The sequence below is a fragment of the Silene latifolia genome, chromosome 9, assembly GCF_048544455.1.
Source record: "Silene latifolia isolate original U9 population chromosome 9, ASM4854445v1, whole genome shotgun sequence".
Lineage (NCBI taxonomy): Eukaryota > Viridiplantae > Streptophyta > Magnoliopsida > Caryophyllales > Caryophyllaceae > Silene > Silene latifolia.
Window position 1 is genome coordinate 216,275,016 of NC_133534.1, and position 24,181 is coordinate 216,299,196.

Here is a 24,181-nt window from a genome sequence, read left to right on the forward strand (position 1 = left end):
GGACAAATGGTTCACACAACGAGTCACATTAATTAATAAACAAGGACAAATGGTTCACACAACGAGTCACAAGGACTAACGAACAAGGACAAATGATTCACACAATGAGTCACATGAACTAATGATCAAGTACAATTGTTTAACACAACGGCTCGTAAGGACTAATGAACAAGGATAAATTGTTTACACAACGAGTCACAAGGACTAATGAACAAGGATAAATGGTTCACACAACGAGTCACATGGACTAATGAACAAGTACAATTATTTAACACAATGAGACACAAGGACTAATGAACAAGGACAAAAGGTTCACACAACGAGTCACAAGGACTAATGAACAAGGACCAATGGTTAAGGCACCTAGCCAGAAGGACTAATGAACAAGGACAAAAGGTTAGCACAACAAGTCACATTTATAAATAAACAAGGACAAATGGTTCACACAACGAGTCACAAGGGCTAATAAACAAGGAAAAATGGTTCACACAGCGAGTCACATGGACTATCAAACAAGTACAATTGTTTTAACACAACGAGTCACAAGGATTAATGAATAATGACAAATGGTTTAAACAACGAGTCACAAGGACTAATGAACAAGGACAAACGGTTCACACAACGAGTCACATGGTCTAATGAACAAGTAATATTGTTTAACACAACGACTCACAAGGACTAATGAACAAGGATAAATGGTTTACACAACGAGTCACATGGACTAATGAACAAGGACAAATGGTTCACACAACGAGTCACGTGGACTAATGAATACGTACAATTGTTTAACAGAACGAGTCACAAGGACTAATGAACAAGGATAAATGATTCACACAACGAGTCACGTTTATTAATAAACAAGGACAAATGGTTCACACAACGAGTCACAAGGGCTAATGAACAAGGACAAATGGTTCACACAACGAGCCACATGGACTAATTAACAAGTACAATTGTTTTAACACAAGGATTAATGAACAAGGACAAATGGTTCACACAACGAGTCACAAGGGCTAATGAACAAGGGCAAATGGTTCACACAACGAGCCACATGGACTAATTAACAAGTACAATTGTTTTAACACAAGGATTAATGAACAAGGACAAAGGGTTCACACGACGAGTCACAAGGGCTAATGAACAAGAACAAATGGTTCACACAACGAGCCACATGGACTGATTAACATGTACAATTGTTTTAACACAAGGATTAATGAACAAGGACAAATGGTTTACACAACGAGTCACAAGGACTAACAAACAAGGACAAATGGTTCACACAAAGAGTCACATGGTCTAATGAACAAGTACAATTGTTTAACACGACGACTTATAAGGACTAATTAACAAGGATAAATTGTTTAACATAACAAGACACAAGGACTAATGAACAAGGACAAATAGTTCACACAACGAGTCACATGGACTAATGAACAAGGACAAATGTTTCACACAACGAGTCACGTGGACTAATGAATAAGTACAATTGTTTAACGCAACGAGTCACAAGGACTAATGAACAAGGATAAATGGTTCACACAACGAGTCACAAGGACTAACAAATAAGGACAAATGGTTCACACAAAGAGTCACATGGACTAATGAACAAGGACAATTGTTTAACACGACGACTCATAAGGACTAATTAACAAGGATAAATTGTTTAACACAACGAGACACAAGGACTAATGAACAAGGACAAATGGTTCACACAACGAGTCACATGGACTAATGAACAAGGACAAATGGTTCCCATAACGAGTCACATGGACTAATGAATAAGTACAATTGTTTAACACAACGACTCACAAGGACTAATGAACAAGGATAAATGTTTACACAACGAATCACATGGACTAATGGATAAGGACAAATGGTTCACACAACGAGTCACGTGGACTAATGAAAAAGTACAATTGTTTAACACAACGAGTCACAAGGACTAACGAACAAGGACAAATGGTTCACACAACGAGTCACATTAATTAATAAACAAGGACAAATGGTTCACACAACGAGTCACAAGGACTAACGAACAAGGACAAATGATTCACACAATGAGTCACATGAACTAATGATCAAGTACAATTGTTTAACACAACGGCTCGTAAGGACTAATGAACAAGGATAAATTGTTTACACAACGAGTCACAAGGACTAATGAACAAGGATAAATGGTTCACACAACGAGTCACATGGACTAATGAACAAGTACAATTATTTAACACAATGAGACACAAGGACTAATGAACAAGGACAAATGGTTCACACAACGAGTCACAAGGACTAATGAACAAGGACCAATGGTTAAGGCACCTAGCCAGGAGGACTAATGAACAAGGACAAAAGGTTAGCACAACAAGTCACATTTATAAATAAACAAGGACAAATGGTTCACACAACGAGTCACAAGGGCTAATAAACAAGGAAAAATGGTTCACACAGCGAGTCACATGGACTATTAAACAAGTACAATTGTTTTAACACAACGAGTCACAAGGATTAATGAATAAGGACAAATGGTTTAAACAACGAGTCACAAGGACTATGAACAAGGACAAACGGTTCACACAACGAGTCACATGGTCTAATGAACAAGTAAAATTGTTTAACACAACGACTCACAAGGACTAATGAACAAGGATAAATGGTTTACACAACGAGTCACATGGACTAATGAACAAGGACAAATGGTTCACACAACGAGTCACGTGGACTAATGAATAAGTACAATTGTTTAACAGAACGAGTCACAAGGACTAATGAACAAGGATAAATGATTCACACAACGAGTCACGTTTATTAATAAACAAGGACAAATGTTTCACACAACGAGTCACAAGGGCTAATGAACAAGGACAAATGGTTCACACAACGAGCCACATGGACTAATTAACAAGTACAATTGGTTTAACACAACGATTAATGAACAAGGACAATTGGTTTACACAACGAGCCACAAGGACAAACGAACAAGGACAAATGGTTCACACAACGAGTCACATGGACTAATGATTAAGTACAATTGTTTAACACAACGACTCATAAGGACTAATGAACAAGGATAATTTGTTTACACAACGAGTCACAAAGACTAATGAACAAGGTCAAATGGTTCACAAAACGAGTCATATGGACTAATGAGCAAGTACAATTTTTTAACACAACGAGACACAAGGACTAATGAACAAGGACAAATGGTTCACACAACGAGTCACAAGGACTAATGAACAAGAACCAATGGTTAAGTCACCTAGTCAGAAGGACTAATGAACAAGGACAAAAGGTTAGCACAACAAGTCACATTTATTAATAAACAAGGACAAATGGTTCACACAACGAGTAACAAGGGCTAATGAACAAGGACAATGGTTCACACAACGAGTCACATGGACTATCAAACAAGTACAATTGTTTTAACACAACGAGTCACAAGGATTAATGAATAAGGACAAAGGGTTTAAACAACGAGTCACAAGGGCTAATGAAGAAGGGCAAACGATTCACACAACGAGTCACATGGACTAATGAACAAGTACAATTGTTTAACACAACGAGTCACAAGGACTAATGAACAAGGATAAATGGTTTACACAACGAGTCACATGGACTAATGAACAAGGACAAATGTTTCACACAACGAGTCACGTGGACTAATGAATAAGTACAATTGTTTAACGCAACGAGTCACAAGGACTAATGAACAAGAATAAATGGTTCACACAACGAGTCACAAGGACTAACAAATAAGGACAAATGGTTCACACAAAGAGTCACATGGACTAATGAACAAGGACAATTGTTTAACACGACGACTCATAAGGACTAATTAACAAGGATAAATTGTTTAACACAACGAGACACAAGGACTAATGAACAAGGACAAATGGTTCACACAACGAGTCACATGGACTAATGAACAAGTACAATTGTTTAACACAACAAGACACAAGGACTAATGAACAAGGACAAATAGTTCACACAACGAGTCACATGGACTAATGAACAAGTACAATTATTTTAACACAACGAGTCACAAGGACTAATGACTAAGGACAAATGGATTACACAACGAGTCACAAGGACTAATGAACAAGGACAAATGGTTCACAAAAAAAGCCATATGGACTATTGAACAAGTACAATTGTTTTAACACAACGACTCACAAGGATTAATTAACAAGGACAAATGGTTTAAACAACGAGTCACAAGGACTAATGAACAAGGACAAATGGTTCCCATAACGAGTCACATGGACAAATGAACAAGTACAATTATTTAACACAACGACTCACAAGGACTAATGAACAAGGATAAATGTTTACACAACGAATCACATGGACTAATGGATAAGGACAAATGGTTCACACAACGAGTCACGTAGACTAATGAAAAAGTACAATTGTTTAACACAACGAGTCACAAGGACTAATGAACAAGGACAAATGGTTCACACAACGAGTCACATTAATTAATAAACAAGGACAAATGGTTCACACAACGAGTCACAAGGACTAACGAACAAGGACAAATGATTCACACAATGAGTCACATGAACTAATGATCAAGTACAATTGTTTAACACAACGGCTCGTAAGGACTAATGAACAAGGATAAATTGTTTACACAACGAGTCACAAGGACTAATGAACAAGGATAAATGGTTCACACAACGAGTCACATGGACTAATGAACAAGTACAATTATTTAACACAATGAGACACAAGGACTAATGAACAAGGACAAAAGGTTCACACAACGAGTCACAAGGACTAATGAACAAGGACCAATGGTTAAGGCACCTAGCCAGAAGGACTAATGAACAAGGACAAAAGGTTAGCACAACAAGTCACATTTATAAATAAACAAGGACAAATGGTTCACACAACGAGTCACAAGGGCTAATAAACAAGGAAAAATGGTTCACACAGCGAGTCACATGGACTATCAAACAAGTACAATTGTTTTAACACAACGAGTCACAAGGATTAATGAATAATGACAAATGGTTTAAACAACGAGTCACAAGGACTAATGAACAAGGACAAACGGTTCACACAACGAGTCACATGGTCTAATGAACAAGTAATATTGTTTAACACAACGACTCACAAGGACTAATGAACAAGGATAAATGGTTTACACAACGAGTCACATGGACTAATGAACAAGGACAAATGGTTCACACAACGAGTCACGTGGACTAATGAATACGTACAATTGTTTAACAGAACGAGTCACAAGGACTAATGAACAAGGATAAATGATTCACACAACGAGTCACGTTTATTAATAAACAAGGACAAATGGTTCACACAACGAGTCACAAGGGCTAATGAACAAGGACAAATGGTTCACAACGAGCCACATGGACTAATTAACAAGTACAATTGTTTTAACACAAGGATTAATGAACAAGGACAAATGGTTCACACAACGAGTCACAAGGGCTAATGAACAAGGGCAAATGGTTCACACAACGAGCCACATGGACTAATTAACAAGTACAATTGTTTTAACACAAGGATTAATGAACAAGGACAAAGGGTTCACACGACGAGTCACAAGGGCTAATGAACAAGAACAAATGGTTCACACAACGAGCCACATGGACTAATTAACATGTACAATTGTTTTAACACAAGGATTAATGAACAAGGACAAATGGTTTACACAACGAGTCACAAGGACTAACAAACAAGGACAAATGGTTCACACAAAGAGTCACATGGTCTAATGAACAAGTACAATTGTTTAACACGACGACTTATAAGGACTAATTAACAAGGATAAATTGTTTAACATAACAAGACACAAGGACTAATGAACAAGGACAAATAGTTCACACAACGAGTCACATGGACTAATGAACAAGGACAAATGTTTCACACAACGAGTCACGTGGACTAATGAATAAGTACAATTGTTTAACGCAACGAGTCACAAGGACTAATGAACAAGGATAAATGGTTCACACAACGAGTCACAAGGACTAACAAATAAGGACAAATGGTTCACACAAAGAGTCACATGGACTAATGAACAAGGACAATTGTTTAACACGACGACTCATAAGGACTAATTAACAAGGATAAATTGTTTAACACAACGAGACACAAGGACTAATGAACAAGGACAAATGGTTCACACAACGAGTCACATGGACTAATGAACAAGTACAATTGTTTAACACAACAAGACACAAGGACTAATGAACAAGGACAAATAGTTCACACAACGAGTCACATGGACTAATGAACAAGTACAATTATTTTAACACAACGAGTCACAAGGACTAATGACTAAGGACAAATGGATTACACAACGAGTCACAAGGACTAATGAACAAGGACAAATTGTTCACAAAAAAAGTCATATGGACTATTGAACAAGTACAATTGCTTTAACACAACGACTCACAAGGATTAATGAACAAGGACAAATGGTTTAAACAACGAGTCACAAGGACTAATGAACAAGGACAAATGGTTCCCATAACGAGTCACATGGACTAATGAACAAGTACAATTGTTTAACACAACGACTCACAAGGACTAATGAACAAGGATAAATGGTTACACAACGAATCACATGGACTAATGGATAAGGACAAATGGTTCACACAACGAGTCACGTAGACTAATGAAAAAGTACAATTGTTTAACACAACGAGTCACAAGGACTAACGAACAAGGACAAATGGTTCACACAACGAGTCACATTAATTAATAAACAAGGACAAATGGTTCACACAACGAGTCACAAGGACTAACGAACAAGGACAAATGATTCACACAATGAGTCACATGAACTAATGATCAAGTACAATTGTTTAACACAACGGCTCGTAAGGACTAATGAACAAGGATAAATTGTTTACACAACGAGTCACAAGGACTAATGAACAAGGATAAATGGTTCACACAACGAGTCACATGGACTAATGAACAAGTACAATTATTTAACACAATGAGACACAAGGACTAATGAACAAGGACAAATGGTTCACACAACGAGTCACAAGGACTAATGAACAAGGACCAATGGTTAAGGCACCTAGCCAGAAGGACTAATGAACAAGGACAAAAGGTTAGCACAACAAGTCACATTTATTAATAAACAAGGACAAATGGTTCACACAACGAGTCACAAGGGCTAATGAACAAGGACAAATGGTTCACACAACGAGTCACATGGACTATCAAACAACTACAACTGTTTTAACACAACGAGTCACAAGGATTAATGAATAACGACAAATGGTTTAAACAACGAGTCATAAGGACTAATGAAGAAGGGCAAACGGTTCACACAACGAGTCACATGGACTAATGATTAAGTACAATTGTTTAACACAACGACTCACAAGGACTAATGAACAAGGATAAATGGTTTACACAACGAGTCACATGGACTAATGAACAAGGACAAATGTTTCACACAACGAGTCACGTGGACTAATGAATAAGTACAATTGTTTAACGCAACGAGTCACAAGGACTAATGAACAAGGATAAATGGTTCACACAACGAGTCACAAGGACTAACAAACAAGGACAAATGGTTCACACAAAGAGTCACATGGACTAATGAACAATTACAATTGTTTAACACGACGACTCATAAGGACGAATTAACAAGGATAAATTGTTTAACACAACGAGACACAAGGACTAATGAACAAGGACAAATGGTTCACACAACGAGTCACATGGACTAATGAACAAGTACAATTGTTTAACACAACAAGACACAAGGACTAATGAACAAGGGCAAATAGTTCACACAACGAGTCACATGGACTAATGAACAAGTACAATTATTTTAACACAACGAGTAACAAGGACTAATGACTAAGGACAAATGGATTACACAACGAGTCACAAGGACTAATGAACAAGGACATATGGTTCACAATAAAAGTCATATGGACTATTGAACAAGTACAATTGTTTTAACACAACGAATCATAAGGATTAATGAACAAGGACAAATGGTTTAAACAACGAGTCACAAGGACTAATGAACAAGGACAAATGGTTCCCATAACGAGTCACTTGGACTAATGAACAAGTACAATTGTTTAACACAACGACTCACAAGGACTAATGAACAAGGATAAATGTTTACACAACGAATCACATGGACTAATGAATAAGGACAAATGGTTCACACAACGAGTCACGTGGACTAATGAAAAAGTACAATTGTTTAACACAACGAGTCACAAGGACTAACGAACAAGGACAAATGGTTCACACAACGAGTCACATTAATTAATAAACAAGGACAAATGGTTCACACAACGAGTCACAAGGACTAACGAACAAGGACAAATGATTCACACAACGAGTCAGATGGACTAATGAACAAGTACAATTGTTTAACACAACGGCTCATAAGGACTAATGAACAAGGATAAATTGTTTACACAACGAGTCACAAGGACTAATGAACAAGGACAAATGGTTCACACAACGAGTCACATGGACTACTGAACAAGTACAATTATTTAACAAAATGAGACACAATGACTAATGAACAAGGGCAAATGGTTCACACAACGAGTCACAAGGACTAATGAACAAGGACCAATGGTTAAGGCACCTAGCCAGAAGGACTAATGAACAAGGACAAAAGGTTAGCTTAACAACTCACATTTATAAATAAACAAGGACAAATGGTTCACACAACGAGTCACAAGGGCTAATGAACAAGGAAAAATGGTTCACACAACGAGTCACATGGCCTATCAAACAAGTACAATTGTTTTAACACAACGAGTCACAAAGATTAATGAATAAGGACAAATGGTTTAAACAACGAGTCACAAGGACTAATGAACAAGGACAAACGGTTCACACAACGAGTCACATGGTCTAATGAACAAGTACAATTGTTTAACACAACGACTCACAAGGACTAAAGAACAAGGACAAATGGTTCACACAACGAGTCACAAGGACTAATGAAAAAGGACCAATGGTTAAGGAACCTAGCCAGAAGGACTAATGAACAAGGAAAAAAGGTTAGCACAACAAGTCACATTTATTAATAAACAAGGACAAATGGTTCACACAACGAGTCACAAGGGCTAATGAACAAGGACAAATGGTTCACACAACGAGTCACATGGACTATCAAACAACTACAACTGTTTTAACACAACGAGTCACAAGGATTAATGAATAACGACAAATGGTTTAAACAACGAGTCATAAGGACTAATGAAGAAGGGCAAACGGTTCACACAACGAGTCACATGGACTAATGAACAAGTACAATTGTTTAACACAACGACTCACAAGGACTAATGAACAAGGATAAATGGTTTACACAACGAGTCACATGGACTAATGAACAAGGACAAATGTTTCACACAACGAGTCACGTGGACTAATGAATAAGTACAATTGTTTAACGCAACGAGTCACAAGGACTAATGAACAAGGATAAATGGTTCACACAACGAGTCACAAGGACTAACAAACAAGGACAAATGGTTCACACAAAGAGTCACATGGACTAATGAACAAGTACAATTGTTTAACACGACGACTCATAAGGACGAATTAACAAGGATAAATTGTTTAACACAACGAGACACAAGGACTAATGAACAAGGACAAATGGTTCACACAACGAGTCACATGGACTAATGAACAAGTACAATTGTTTAACACAACAAGACACAAGGACTAATGAACAAGGGCAAATAGTTCACACAACGAGTCACATGGACTAATGAACAAGTACAATTATTTTAACACAACGAGTCACAAGGACTAATGACTAAGGACAAATGGATTACACAACAAGTCACAAGGACTAATGAACAAGGACATATGGTTCACAATAAAATTCATATGGACTATTGAACAAGTACAATTGTTTTAACACAACGAATCACAAGGATTAATGAACAAGGACAAATGGTTTAAACAACGAGTCACAAGGACTAATGAACAAGGACAAATGGTTCACACAACGAGTCACATGGTCTAATGAACAAGTACAATTGTTTAACACAACGACTCACAAGGACTAATGAACAAAGATAAATGTTTACACAACGAATCACATGGACTAATGAATAAGGACAAATGGTTCACACAACGAGTCACGTGGACTAATGAAAAAGTACAATTGTTTAACACAACGAGTCACAAGGACTAACGAACAAGGACAAATGGTTCACACAACGAGTCACATTAATTAATAAACAAGGACAAATGGTTCACACAGCGAGTCACAAGGACTAACGAACAAGGACAAATGATTCACAAAACGAGTCACATTGACTAATGAACAAGTACAATTGTTTAACACAACGGCTCATAAGGACTAATGAACAAGGATAAATTGTTTACACAACGAGTCACAAGGACTAATGAACAAGGACAAATGGTTCACACAACGAGTCACATGGACTAATGAACAAGTACAATTATTTAACACAATGAGACACAAGGACTAATGAACAAGGACAAATGGTTCACACAACGAGTCACAAAGACTAATGAACAAGGACAAATGGTTAAGGCACCTAGCCAGAAGGACTAATGAACAAGGACAAAAGGTTAGCACAACATGTCACATTTATAAATAAACAAGGACAAATGGTTCACACAACGAGTCACAAGGGCTAATGAACAAGGAAAAATGGTTCACACAGCGAGTCACATGGACTATCAAACAAGTACAATTGTTTTATCACAACGAGTCACAAGGATTAATGAATAAGGACAAATGGTTTAAACAACGAGTCACAAGGCCTAATGAACAAGGACAAACGGTTCACACAACGAGTCACTTGGTATAATGAACAAGTAAAATTGTTTAACACAACGACTCACAAGGACTAATGAACAAGGATAAATGGTTTACACAACGAGTCACATGGACTAATGAACAAGGACAAATGGTTCACACAACGAGTCACGTGGAATAATGAATAAGTTCAATTGTTCAACAGAACGAGTCACAAGGACTAATGAACAAGGATAAATGGTTCACACAACGAGTCACGTTTATTAATAACCAAGGACAAATGGTTCACACAACGAGTCACAAGGGCTAATGAACAAGGACAAATGGTTCACACAACGAGCCACATGGACTAATTAACAAGTACAATTGTTTAACACAACGGCTCATAAGGACTAATGAACAAGGATAAATTGTTTACACAACGAGTCACAAGGACTAATGAACAAGGACAAATGGTTCACACAACGAGTCACATGGACTAATGAACAAGTACAATTATTTAACACAATGAGACACAAGGACTAATGAACAAGGACAAATGGTTCACACAACGAGTCACAAGGACTAATGAACAAGGACCAATGGTTAAGGCACCTAGCCAGAAGGACTAATGAACAAGGACAAAAGGTTAGCACAACAAGTCACATTTATAAATAAACAAGGACAAATGGTTCACACAACGAGTCACAAGGGCTAATGAACAAGGAGATGGTTCACACAGCGAGTCACATGGACTATCAAACAAGTACAATTGTTTTAACACAACGAGTCACAAGGATTAATGAATAAGGACAAATGGTTTAAACAACGAGTCACAAGGACTAATGAACAAGGACAAACGGTTCACACACGAGTCACATGGTCTAATGAACAAGTAAAATTGTTTAACACAACGACTCACAAGGACTAATGAACAAGGATAAATGGTTTACACAACGAGTCACATGGACTAATAAACAAGGACAAATGGTTCACACAACGAGTCACGTGGACTAATGAATAAGTACAATTATTTAACAGAACGAGTCACAACGACTAATGAACAAGGATAAATGGTTCACACAACGAGTCACGTTTATTAATAAACAAGGACAAATGGTTCACACAACGAGTCACAAGGGCTAATGAACAAGGACAAATGGTTCACACAACGAGCCACATGGACTAATTAACAAGTACAATTGTTTTAACACAAGGATTAATGAACAAGGACAAATGGTTCACACAACGAGTCACAAGGGCTAATGAACAAGGACAAATGGTTCACACAACGAGCCACATGGACTAATTAACATGTGGAGTGTAATGTCCAAGGGTTTAGACAAATACAACAATCAAACCAGCAAACTAAAGACAGTTTCTCAGGAATGCAATAAACTTGTGCTAATTAATAAAATTATGTATTGACCTCCTAAAATCAGGAAATTTGGCAGTAAATTACTTTGATATAAGAACTACTTCTGAGCAAAAGACCAGGATTTTTAGAGGACTCAAGGTATTTTTAAGACTCAATCGAACTGACGACGATGACACAAAGGATTGTAATTGAGACAGTTCCGGGATAATCTTTGAAAGGAGGGAACTTGGATATAATTATCAACTGAAAAACCCACAGAATACTCACAGGGAATTAAGCTAATAATTTAGGGTGTTAAAGTTAAGAAATTCCACGATTAACACAGAAAGACTCAATCGAAACAAACAAAGAAAGCTAAACTATCCACAGTCTAAGCACAGGAAAGTTTATACTCTACTAACAGGTACTTAATCAATAACCACAGTCTAAGCACAGGTTATTATCAAGCCCGACTCTAATCTACAGACTAAGCACAAGATTAAGAGGTTTAAATTTGAGAGAAATCTAAGGTTTCATTCATAAATCACTGTGCTCCAACAAATCTGAGTTGAGGTCCTTATATAGGCCTTTTAGGTTACAAACTTGAAAGAAAAACTACATCCAAGGGTCAGGATCTCTCCTCACATGCTGGTAAGAGTCAAAGTACAATATTACAACGGTTTAAAAGCTCTTAATTGTAAGTCGGAATGAAAACAAAAGAGAAATGCAGTGGTGAGTGACATGTTGTGGTCCTTTTTGCCGCATTGCTGGCTTCTCTCGTTGAATGTAGGCACTTGAGGACGAAATGATTGAGTCCTTGGCATTAAAATTGGCTCTAGGTTGTATCTGGTATATGGGAAGACAAGCCAAAAGTTCCTTGCATGCTTTTTCCTCATGGTTTAGCCAGAAATGGAAAGATTGCTTTTGTTGTTTGTCAATTTCTCAGCCTGTTCACTTAGTTTTCTATGACTTGCATTGTGATTCTTCCTTGGACCCCTAGGACTTTTCTGAGCTTAGTTTAATGGCCAACCAGCTGGCCATGGTGGCAGCTGGTGGTTGGGCTTGTACTGCACCTATTAGCCACTAAACCTAGCCCACTCTGGTTGCTTCCTCAAGTGGTTGTGGTCTTGTTTTGGCCTGCTTGCATTTGTGGAGTGTCCTGGTCAGTAGCTCCTGCTGCAACCTCCCCTGGTTGAACAGGGCTTGTCCTCAAGCCTGGTTACTCCTCCCCCTCAGCATCCTCATAATATGGACTTAGGTCACCTACATTGAAAGTGCCATGCACCTCATACTCTCCTGGTAGATCCACTTTGTAGGCATTTGGTCCAATCCTTTCAATAATTTCAAAGGGGCCATCAGCTCTTGGCATTAACTTGTTCTTTCTTCTTGATGGAAACCTCTCTTTTCTTAAGTGAACCCAGACCAAATCCCCTGGAACAAATTCTCTCCTTTTCTGAGGTACCTTGGACTGTTTCCTGTATTTCTCATTGGTCTTCTCAATCTCTCTTTTCACAGTTTCATGGAGTTTCAGCAGCTGTTCTGCCCTGGCCTTAGCATCATGATTCATCTCATTTCTTGGTACAGATGATAAGTCTACAGGAATTAGGGGGTTAATCCCATAGACAACCTCAAAAGGACTATGACCGAGCTTGATTGATGGTGATCTGTTGAAGGCAAATTCTGCTGCTGCTAACTTGATGTCCCAATCTTTTAGACTCTTGCTTACAATACATCTCAGAATCCTACCCAAGGTTTTGTTGGTGACCTCAGTTTGGCCATCTGTTTGGGGGTGGTGAGATGTACTGAACAACAGTTTGGTCTTGAGTAGCTTCCATAGAGTTTTCCAAAAGTAACTCATGAACTTTGTATCCCTATCTGATACAATTATCTTTGGAACCCCATGAAGCCTTACAATTTCTTTCAGGTATAGCTCAGCAACACTAGCAGCATCCTCTGTCTTCTTGCAAGCTATGAAATGGGCCATTTTACTGAACCTATCAACAACAACCATGACTGAATCCTTTCCTCTCTGTGTTCTTGGCAGTGCAACAATAAAATCCATGCTCACATCCTCCCATGGCCTGCTTGGTACTGGTAATGGAATATATGGACCAGTCTGGAAGGAACTCTTAGCCAGTTGACATACTGAACATCTCCTGAGAACATTTTGGACATCCCCCATCATTTTTGGCCAATAGAACTGTTCTTGTAGTATGTCCAGTGTCTTTTGAACACCAAAATGCCCTCCTAAGCCTCCTGAATGGACTTCCCTGATTAGGAGGTCCCTGTAGGAACCCCTTGGAACACAGAGCTTGTTCCCTTGGAATAGAAACCCATCTTGCAGCAAGTATTTGTTCCCTGGAACCCTAAGCCCTTCAAACTGTGTGATCCACTCCTCGAGAAGTCGGGTCTTCCTTGTACATCTCTTTCATGAACTCAAAACCAAGGACCCTGGTTCCCATAGTTGATGATGAAGGAGTGCCTCCTTGATAGTGCATCTGCCACTACATTTTGTTTCCCTTCTTTATACTTGCTGGAAAAGGTGAATGATTGCAAGTACTCCACCCATTTAGCATGCCTGTGACTCAACTTGTGCTGGCCATTGATATATTTCAATGCTTCATGATCAGAGTGCAACACAAATGGCTTTGGTTTCAAATAGTGACTCCAATGCATGACTGCCCTGATAATTGCATAAAATTCTTTGTCATAGGTAGAATACTTTAACTTAGCTCCATTCAACTTCTCACTGAAGTAAGCTACAGGTTTCGAGCTTTGATCGACTCGCACCAATGCCTACCCCACTGGCATCACACTCTACTTCAAAGAGTTGATCAAAGTCTGGCAACTTCAAAATAGGGGTCTCACACATCAATTTCTTAATCCTCTCAAAGGACTGCTGAGCACTCTCAGTCCAGTGGAACTCCCCTTTCTTCATACACTCAGTAATTGGAGCAACAACTGAACTGAAGTTCTTGATAAATCTCCTATAAAAGGAGGCCAATCCATGGAACCCCTCACCTCGGTGATTGTTTTAGGAGTAGGCCATGATTGAATGGCCACAATTTTATCCCGATCAATCGTAATCCCTCTTCCAGAGACAATGTACCCTAGGAATGCCACTTCTTCAACCATAAAAGTGCATTTCTCTATCTTGCCAAATAGTTTTTGTTCCTTGAGGATCCTGAACACAGCTTCAAGATGTTTCAAGTGTTCCCTTTCACTGCTGCTATAAACCAAGATGTCATCAAAGTTGACCACTGCAAATTTGCCTAAACATGGCCTTAGCACCTCAGTCATCAGTCTCATAAAGGTGCTTGGTGCATTAGAAAGACCAAATGGCATCACAAGCCACTCATACAGTCCATGTTTAGTTTTGAAGGCAGTCTTCCACTCATCTCCTTCCCTTATCCTGACTTGATGGTACCCTTGCCTGAGATCAATTTTAGAAAATACCATGGCACCACTGAGCTCATCTAACATGTCATCCAACCTTGGTATTGGGAACCTGTACTTGACAGTGATGTTGTTAATGGCCCCTTTGTCGTCAGTACACATCCTCCATGTTCCATCTTTCTTGGGAACAAGTAGAGCAGGGACTGCACAAGGACCGAGAGATTCCCCGACAAATCCTTTACTCATAAGTTCCTCAATCTGGTTTTGCAACTCTTTGGTAGCAGTTGGATCACTTCTATAAGCTGGCCTGTTGGGAAGCACTGAGCCTGGAACAAGGTCAATGTGGTGCTCAATGCCCCTCAATGGTGGCAACCCACTAGGCAGCTCTTTGAAATACCTCTTTATACCTCTGAATTAAGGGTCTAACTTCAGCAGGTATCTCAGGGCTCCCTTCCTTGCTTACTTCTTTGGATAGTAACATCCAGACAGGTTGTTCTTGCTTCATTTCTTTGATCATGGCTGCTTCAGAAAGAAATAGCACACCATTGTTCTCCTCTGGTATACTTGGACCTCCATAGTTTCTCTGGTTGGGTGGTAATGGGGTCAGAGTAACTTTCTTGCCTTCATGCTTGAAACTATAGATGTTATCCTTCCCATGGTGAGTGGTATTCCTGTCATACTCCCATGGTCTTCCTAAGAGTAGGTGGCAGGCATCCATTGGAACAATATCACACAAGACTTCATCTTTATACACCTTCCCAATAGAAAATGGAACCAAGCATTGCTTGTCCACCCTTACTTCTGCTCCCTTGTTCAACCATCTCAACTTGTAAGGGTTTGGGTGCTCTTGAGTTGTCAGGTTGAGTTTACTAACCATGGCATTTGATGCCACATTTGTACAACTTCCCCCATCTATGATCAGGTTACAAACCCTCCCCTGGACTGTGCATCTGGTTCTGAATATCGGGATCTTTGATCGCCTTCCAGAGGTGAGTGTTGGGAATGCATAACCCTCCACAAGACTAAGTTGTGACCTGTATCAGGGGGGGCCACAAGCGCATCTTGTTCTGGTTCTCCTTCGCAGTCTCCACTTCCTCCATTATCGTGGTCTCATCTTCCTCATACTGAACCAAACCTTCTCTCTCCCATCGCTCTACTTCCATTTGTCAAGGTTCTCTTAGAAGGACAGTCCTTCCTAAAATGGCCATACCCTTGGCACTGGAAGCATTTAATTTTCCCATCAGTCACAGATGTGTTGGTTCTAGTATTCACATGACTCTTTCCCTTGTCTGGTGTTGGTTGGGTTGCAAGTTTTGGAGTTTCTCCAATCCTAACCCCAGAAAAAGGTTTGAAAGTGGGTCTGGTAAGGGGTTTGGAAGCAGTGACTTTGGCTTTTCCCATCTTTTCAATCCTCAATGCCAGGTTGACTGCCTCATCAAAGGACCAGACTTGTTGCATTCTAACCCTTATAGCAATCTTAGGATCTAATCCCTCAACAAACCTAGCAATTTTCTGCTCAGGCTTCTCAGTGATCTCACATTGCAGGGTAAGTTGTTCAAAGCTCCTAAGATAAGACTCAACAGATTGTTGGTCTTGTTTTAGCTGGGTTAACTTGATAAACATATCCTGTGTGTAATCTTTGGCTATAAACTTATCCTTCAATTTCTTTTTAAGTTTTAGCCAAGATTTAATGGGTTCCTTGCCTTCTCTCATTCTCTGGCTTTTCAGGGTTTCATACCAAAGTGAAGCATAACCTTTAAATTTAAGGATAGAAACTTTGAAAGCTTTCTGTCACAAGATATCCCTTAAATTCAAAGACTCTCTTAACAGTTCTAATCCAGTCTAACAAATCTTCAGGGTTTAAACTACCATGGAAATCAGGAATTTCTACCTTTATATCTTTGTCTCTTTCCATGTAGATGCCCTCTGCCATAGACTCATCAGTATCTGACAAGTCTTCTCCATGTTCCTGGTGGTATGGTTGTCCTCCCCGCTCCAACAAAGCCTCTACCCCGCCCGCCTCGTAGGGTGGCCTGTTAGGAACTCCTTCTGCAAGAGTGTTGACAATGTTTACCAGCTCATTGATTCTTCCGCTATCCGATCCACCCCGGTTTCAATACCAGTAAATCTCTCTTCACTCATGGGTTATTTTTTGTAGTTTTGTTGTAGTTAGGGTAAAAATGAACTCACTTTCCTTCCCAAGACTAACACGAGGTAGAATCGTGTTAAAACCTTGCTCTGATATACCAATTTGGAGTGTAATGTCCAAGGGTTTAGACAAATACAACAATCAAACCAGCAAACTAAAGACAGGTTTCTCAGAATGCAATAAACTTGTGCTAATTAATAAAATTATGTATTGACCTCCTAAAATCAGGAAATTTGGCAGTAAATTACTTTGATATAAGAACTACTTCTGAGCAAAAGACCAGGATTTTTAGAGGACTCAAGGTATTTTTAAGACTCAATCGAATCGACGACAGACACAAAGGACCGTAATTGAGACAGTTACGGGATAATCTTTGGAAAGGAGGGAACTTGGATATAATTATCAACCGAAAAACCCACAGAAGAATACTCACAGGGAATTAAGCTAATAATTTAGGGTGTTAAAGTTAAGAAATTCCATGATTAACACAGAAAGACTCAATCGAAACAAACAGCAAAGCTAAACTATCCACGATCTAAGCACAGAAAGTTTATACTCTACTAACAGTACTTAATCAATAACCACAGTCTAAGCACAAGGTTATTATCAAGCCCGACTCTAATCTACAGACTAAGCACAAGATTAAGAGGTTCAAATTTGAGAGAAATCTCAGGTTTCATTCATAAATCATTTGTGCTCCAACAAATGTCCGAGTTGAGGTCCTTATATAGGCCTTTTAGGTTACAAACTTGAAAGAAAAACTACATCCAAGGGTCAGGATCTCTCCTCACATGCTGGTAAGAGTCAAAGTACAATATTACAACGGTTTAAAAGCTCTTAATTGTAAGCTGGAATGAAAACAAAAGAGAAATGCGGTGACAAGTGACATGTTGTGGTCCTTTCGCATTGCTGGCTTCTCTGTTGAATGTAGGCACTTGAGGACGAAATGATTGAGTCCTTGGCATTAAAATTGGCTCTAGGTTGTATCTGGTATATGGGAAGACAAGCCAAAAGTTCCTTGCATGCTTTTTCCTCATGGTTTAGCCAGAAATGGAAAGATTGCTTTTGTTGTTTGTCAATTTGCCATTCTGTTCAACTTAGTTTTCTATGACTTGCATTGTGATTCTTCCTTGGACCCCTAGGACTTTTCTGAGCTTAGTTTAATGGCCAACCAGCTGGCCATGGTGGCAGCTGGTGGTTGGGCTTGTACTCGTACCTATTAGCCACTAAACCTAGCCCACTCTGGTTGCTTCCTCAAGTGGTTGTGGTGCTGTTTTGGCCTGCTTGCATTTGTGGAGTGTCCTGGTCAGTAGCTCCTGCTGCAACATGTACAATTTTTTTAACACAAGGATTAATTAACAAGGACAAATGGTTTACACAACGAGTCACAAGAACTAACGAACAAGGACAAATGGTTCATACAACGAGTCAAATGGACTAATGAACAAGTACAATTGTTTAACACAACGGCTCATAAGGACTAATAAACAAGTATAAATTGTTTACACAACGAGTCACAAGGACTAATGAACAAGGTCAAATGGTTCACACAATGAGTCACATGGACTAATGAACAAGTACATTTTTTAACACAACGAGACACAAGGACTAATGAACAAGGACAAATGGTTCACACAACGAGTCACAAGGACAAATGAACAAGGACCAATGGTTAAGGCACCTAGTTAGAAGGACTAATGAACAAGGATAAAAGGTTAGCACAACAAGTCACATTTATTAATAAACAAGGACAAATGGTTCACACAACGAGTAACAAGGGCTAATGAACAAGGACAATGGTTCACACAACGAGTCACATGGACTATCAAACAAGTACAATTGTTTTAACACAACGAGTCACAAGGATTAATGAATAAGGACAAAGGGTTTAAACAACGTGTCACAAGGGCTAATGAAGAAGGGCAAACGGTTCACACAACGAGTCACATGGACTAATGAACAAGTACAATTGTTTAACACAACGACTCACAAGGACTAATGAACAAGGATAAATGGTTTACACAACGAGTCACATGGACTAATGAACAAGGACAAATGTTTCACACAACGAGTCACGTGGACTAATGAATAAGTACAATTGTTTAACGCAACGAGTCACAAGGACTAACGAACAAGGACAAATGGTTCACAAACGAGTCACAAGGACTAATGAACAAGGACCAATGGTTAAGGCACCTAGCCAGAAGGACTAATGAACAAGGACAAAAGGTTAGCACAACAAGTCACATTTATAAATAAACAAGGACAAATGGTTTACACAACGAGTCACAAGGGCTAATGAACAAGGAAAAATGGTTCACACAGCGAGTCACATGGACTATCAAACAAGTACAATTGTTTTAACACAACGAGTCACAAGGATTAATGAATAAGGACAAATGGTTTAAACAACGAGTCACAAGGACTAATGAACAAGGACAAACGGTTCACACAACGAGTCACATGGTCTAATGAACAAGTAAAATTGTTTAACACAACGACTCACAAGGACTAATGAACAAGGATAAATGGTTTACACAACGAGTCACATGGACTAATGAACAAGGACAAATGGTTCACACAACCAAATCACGTGGACTAATGAATAATTACAATTGTTTAACAGAACGAGTCACAAGGACTAATGAACAAGGATAAATGGTTCACAAAACGAGTCACGTTTATTAATAAACAAGGACAAATGGTTCACACAACGAGTCACAAGGGCTAATGAACAAGGACAAATGGTTCACACAACGAGCCACATGGACTAATTAACAAGTACAATTGTTTTAACACAAGGATTAATGAACAAGGACAAATGGTTCACACAAGGAGTCACAAGGGCTAATGATTAAGGACAAATGGTTCACACAACGAGCCACACGGACTAATTAACAAGTATAATTATTTTAACACAAGGATTAATTAACAAGGACAAATGGTTTACACAACGAGTCACAAGGACTAACGAACAAGGACAAATGGTTCACACAACGAGTCAAATGGACTAATGAACAAGTACAATTGTTTAACACAACGGCTAATAAGGACTAATGAACAAGGATAAATTATTTACACAACGAGTCACAAGGACTAATGAACAAGGTCAAATGGTTCACACAATGAGTCACATGGACTAATGAACAAGTTCAATTTTTTAACACAACGAGTCACAAGGGCTAATGAAGAAGGGCAAACGGTTCACACAACGAGTCACATGGTCTAATGAACAAGTACAATTGTTTAACACAACGACTCACAAGGACTAATGAACAAGGATAAATGTTTACACAACGAATCACATGGACTAATGAATAAGGACAAATGGTTCACACAACGAGTCACGTGGACTAATGAAAAAGTACAATTGTTTAACACAACGAGTCACAAAGACTAACGAAGAAGGACAAATGGTTCACACAACGAGTCACATTAATTAATAAACAAGGACAAATGGTTCACACAGCGAGTCACAAGGACTAACGAACAAGGACAAATGATTCACAAAACGAGTCACATTGATTAATGAACAAGTACAATTGTTTAACACAACGGCTCATAAGGACTAATGAACAAGGATAAATTGTTTACACAACGAGTCACAAGGACTAATGAACAAGGACAAATGGTTCACACAACGAGTCACAAGGGCTAATGAACAAGGAAAAATGGTTCACACAGCGAGTCACATGGACTATCAAACAAGTACAATTGTTTTATCACAACGAGTCACAAGGATTAATGAATAAGGACAAATGGTTTAAACAACGAGTCACAAGGACTAATGAACAAGGACAAACGGTTCACACAACGAGTCACTTGGTATAATGAACAAGTAAAATTGTTTAACACAACGACTCACAAGGACTAATGAACAAGGATAAATGGTTTACACAACGAGTCACATGGACTAATGAACAAGGACAAATGGTTCACACAACGAGTCACGTGGAATAATGAATAAGTTCAATTGTTCAACAGAACGAGTCACAAGGACTAATGAACAAGGATAAATGGTTCACACAACGAGTCACGTTTATTAATAACCAAGGACAAATGGTTCACACAACGAGTCACAAGGGCTAATGAACAAGGACAAATGGTTCACACAACGAGCCACATGGACTAATTAACAAGTACAATTGTTTAACACAACGGCTCATAAGGACTAATGAACAAGGATAAATTGTTTACACAACGAGTCACAAGGACTAATGAACAAGGACAAATGGTTCACACAACGAGTCACATGGACTAATGAACAAGTACAATTATTTAACACAATGAGACACAAGGACTAATGAACAAGGACAAATGGTTCACACAACGAGTCACAAGGACTAATGAACAAGGACCAATGGTTAAGGCACCTAGCCAGAAGGACTAATGAACAAGGACAAAAGGTTAGCACAACAAGTCACATTTATAAATAAACAAGGACAAATGGTTCACACAACGAGTCACAAGGGCTAATGAACAAGGAGATGGTTCACACAAATGAGTCACATGGACTATCAAACAAGTACAATTGTTTTAACACAACGAGTCACTAGGATTAATGAATAAGGACAAATGGTTTAAACAACGAGTCACAAGGACTAATGAACAAGGACAAACGGTTCACACACGAGTCACATGGTCTAATGAACAAGTAAAATTGTTTAACACAACGACTCACAAGGACTAATGAACAAGGATAAATGGTTTACACAACGAGTCACATGGACTAATAAACAAGGACAAATGGTTCACACAACGAGTCACGTGGACTAATGAATAAGTACAATTATTTAACAGAACGAGTCACAACGACTAATGAACAAGGATAAATGGTTCACACAACGAGTCACGTTTATTAATAAACAAGGACAAATGGTTCACACAACGAGTCACAAGGGCTAATGAACAAGGACAAATGGTTCACACAACGAGCCACATGGACTAATTAACAAGTACAATTGTTTTAACACAAGGATTAATGAACAAGGACAAATGGTTCACACAACGAGTCACAAGGGCTAATGAACAAGGACAAATGGTTCACACAACGAGCCACATGGACTAATTAACATGTACAATTTTTTTAACACAAGGATTAATTAACAAGGACAAATGGTTTACACAACGAGTCACAAGAACTAACGAACAAGGACAAATGGTTCATACAACGAGTCAAATGGACTAATGAACAAGTACAATTGTTTAACACAACGGCTCATAAGGACTAATAAACAAGTATAAATTGTTTACACAACGAGTCACAAGGACTAATGAACAAGGTCAAATGGTTCACACAATGAGTCACATGGACTAATGAACAAGTACATTTTTTAACACAACGAGACACAAGGACTAATGAACAAGGACAAATGGTTCACACAACGAGTCACAAGGACAAATGAACAAGGACCAATGGTTAAAGCACCTAGTTAGAAGGACTAATGAACAAGGATAAAAGGTTAGCACAACAAGTCACATTTATTAATAAACAAGGACAAATGGTTCACACAACGAGTAACAAGGGCTAATGAACAAGGACAATGGTTCACACAACGAGTCACATGGACTATCAAACAAGTACAATTGTTTTAACACAACGAGTCACAAGGATTAATGAATAAGGACAAAGGGTTTAAACAACGTGTCACAAGGGCTAATGAAGAAGGGCAAACGGTTCACACAACGAGTCACATGGACTAATGAACAAGTACAATTGTTTAACACAACGACTCACAAGGACTAATGAACAAGGATAAATGGTTTACACAACGAGTCACATGGACTAATGAACAAGGACAAATGTTTCACACAACGAGTCACGTGGACTAATGAATAAGTACAATTGTTTAACACAACGAGTCACAAGGACTAACGAACAAGGACAAATGGTTCACACAACGAGTCACAAGGACTAATGAACAAGGACAAATGGTTCACACAACGAGCCACATGGACTAATTAACAAGTACAATTGTTTTAACACAAGGATTAATGAACAAGGACAAATGGTTCACACAACGAGTCACAAGGGCTAATGAACAAGGACAAATGGTTCACACAACGAGCCACATGGACTAATTAACATGTACAATTTTTTTAACACAAGGATTAATTAACAAGGACAAATGGTTTACACAACGAGTCACAAGAACTAACGAACAAGGACAAATGGTTCATACAACGAGTCAAATGGACTAATGAACAAGTACAATTGTTTAACACAACGGCTCATAAGGACTAATAAACAAGTATAAATTGTTTACACAACGAGTCACAAGGACTAATGAACAAGGTCAAATGGTTCACACAATGAGTCACATGGACTAATGAACAAGTATATTTTTTAACACAACGAGACACAAGGACTAATGAACAAGGACAAATGGTTCACACAACGAGTCACAAGGACAAATGAACAAGGACCAATGGTTAAGGCACCTAGTTAGAAGGACTAATGAACAAGGATAAAAGGTTAGCACAACAAGTCACATTTATTAATAAACAAGGACAAATGGTTCACACAACG

At 38.6% G+C, this 24,181-nt stretch overlaps 2 protein-coding genes across 2 annotated transcripts in view; both read right to left on the reverse strand.

Annotated features, from left to right (window-relative positions):
* Window positions 1-13,326: 13,326 nt before the first annotated feature.
* LOC141602214 (uncharacterized) lies at window positions 13,327-14,289 on the reverse strand. Its single transcript, XM_074422519.1, has 3 exons — window positions 13,962-14,289; window positions 13,505-13,700; window positions 13,327-13,438 (listed from the first exon to the last, which is right to left on the reverse strand). The coding sequence occupies exons 1-3, from the start codon at window positions 14,287-14,289 to the stop codon at window positions 13,327-13,329; spliced, it is 636 nt and encodes a 211-aa protein (XP_074278620.1).
* A 564-nt stretch (window positions 14,290-14,853) lies between these two features.
* LOC141602215 (uncharacterized) overlaps window positions 14,854-24,181 on the reverse strand; it is a 67,414-nt gene continuing 58,086 nt past the window's right edge. Inside the window, exons 5-7 of the mRNA XM_074422520.1 lie at window positions 15,911-16,138; window positions 15,129-15,336; window positions 14,854-15,039 (exon numbers count right to left, since the gene is read on the reverse strand). Coding sequence (XP_074278621.1) covers window positions 14,854-15,039; window positions 15,129-15,336; window positions 15,911-16,138 — 622 coding nt within the window. The remainder of the gene's footprint in view (window positions 15,040-15,128; window positions 15,337-15,910; window positions 16,139-24,181) is intronic.

What these genes read in the sequence shown, in the direction of transcription:
- LOC141602214 (XM_074422519.1), bottom strand. Translation starts at nt 14,289, where the DNA reads ATGGGGGATGTCCAAAATGTTCTCAGGAGATGTTCAGTATGTCAACTG. An exon ending in TAGGGATACAAAGTTCATGA is followed by an intron (nt 13,701 to 13,961) that starts GTTACTTTTGGA and finishes TAATTCCTGTAG; the next exon opens with ACTTATCATCTGTACCAAGA. An exon ending in GTTCACTTAAGAAAAGAGAG is followed by an intron (nt 13,439 to 13,504) that starts GTTTCCATCAAG and finishes AATTATTGAAAG; the next exon opens with GATTGGACCAAATGCCTACA.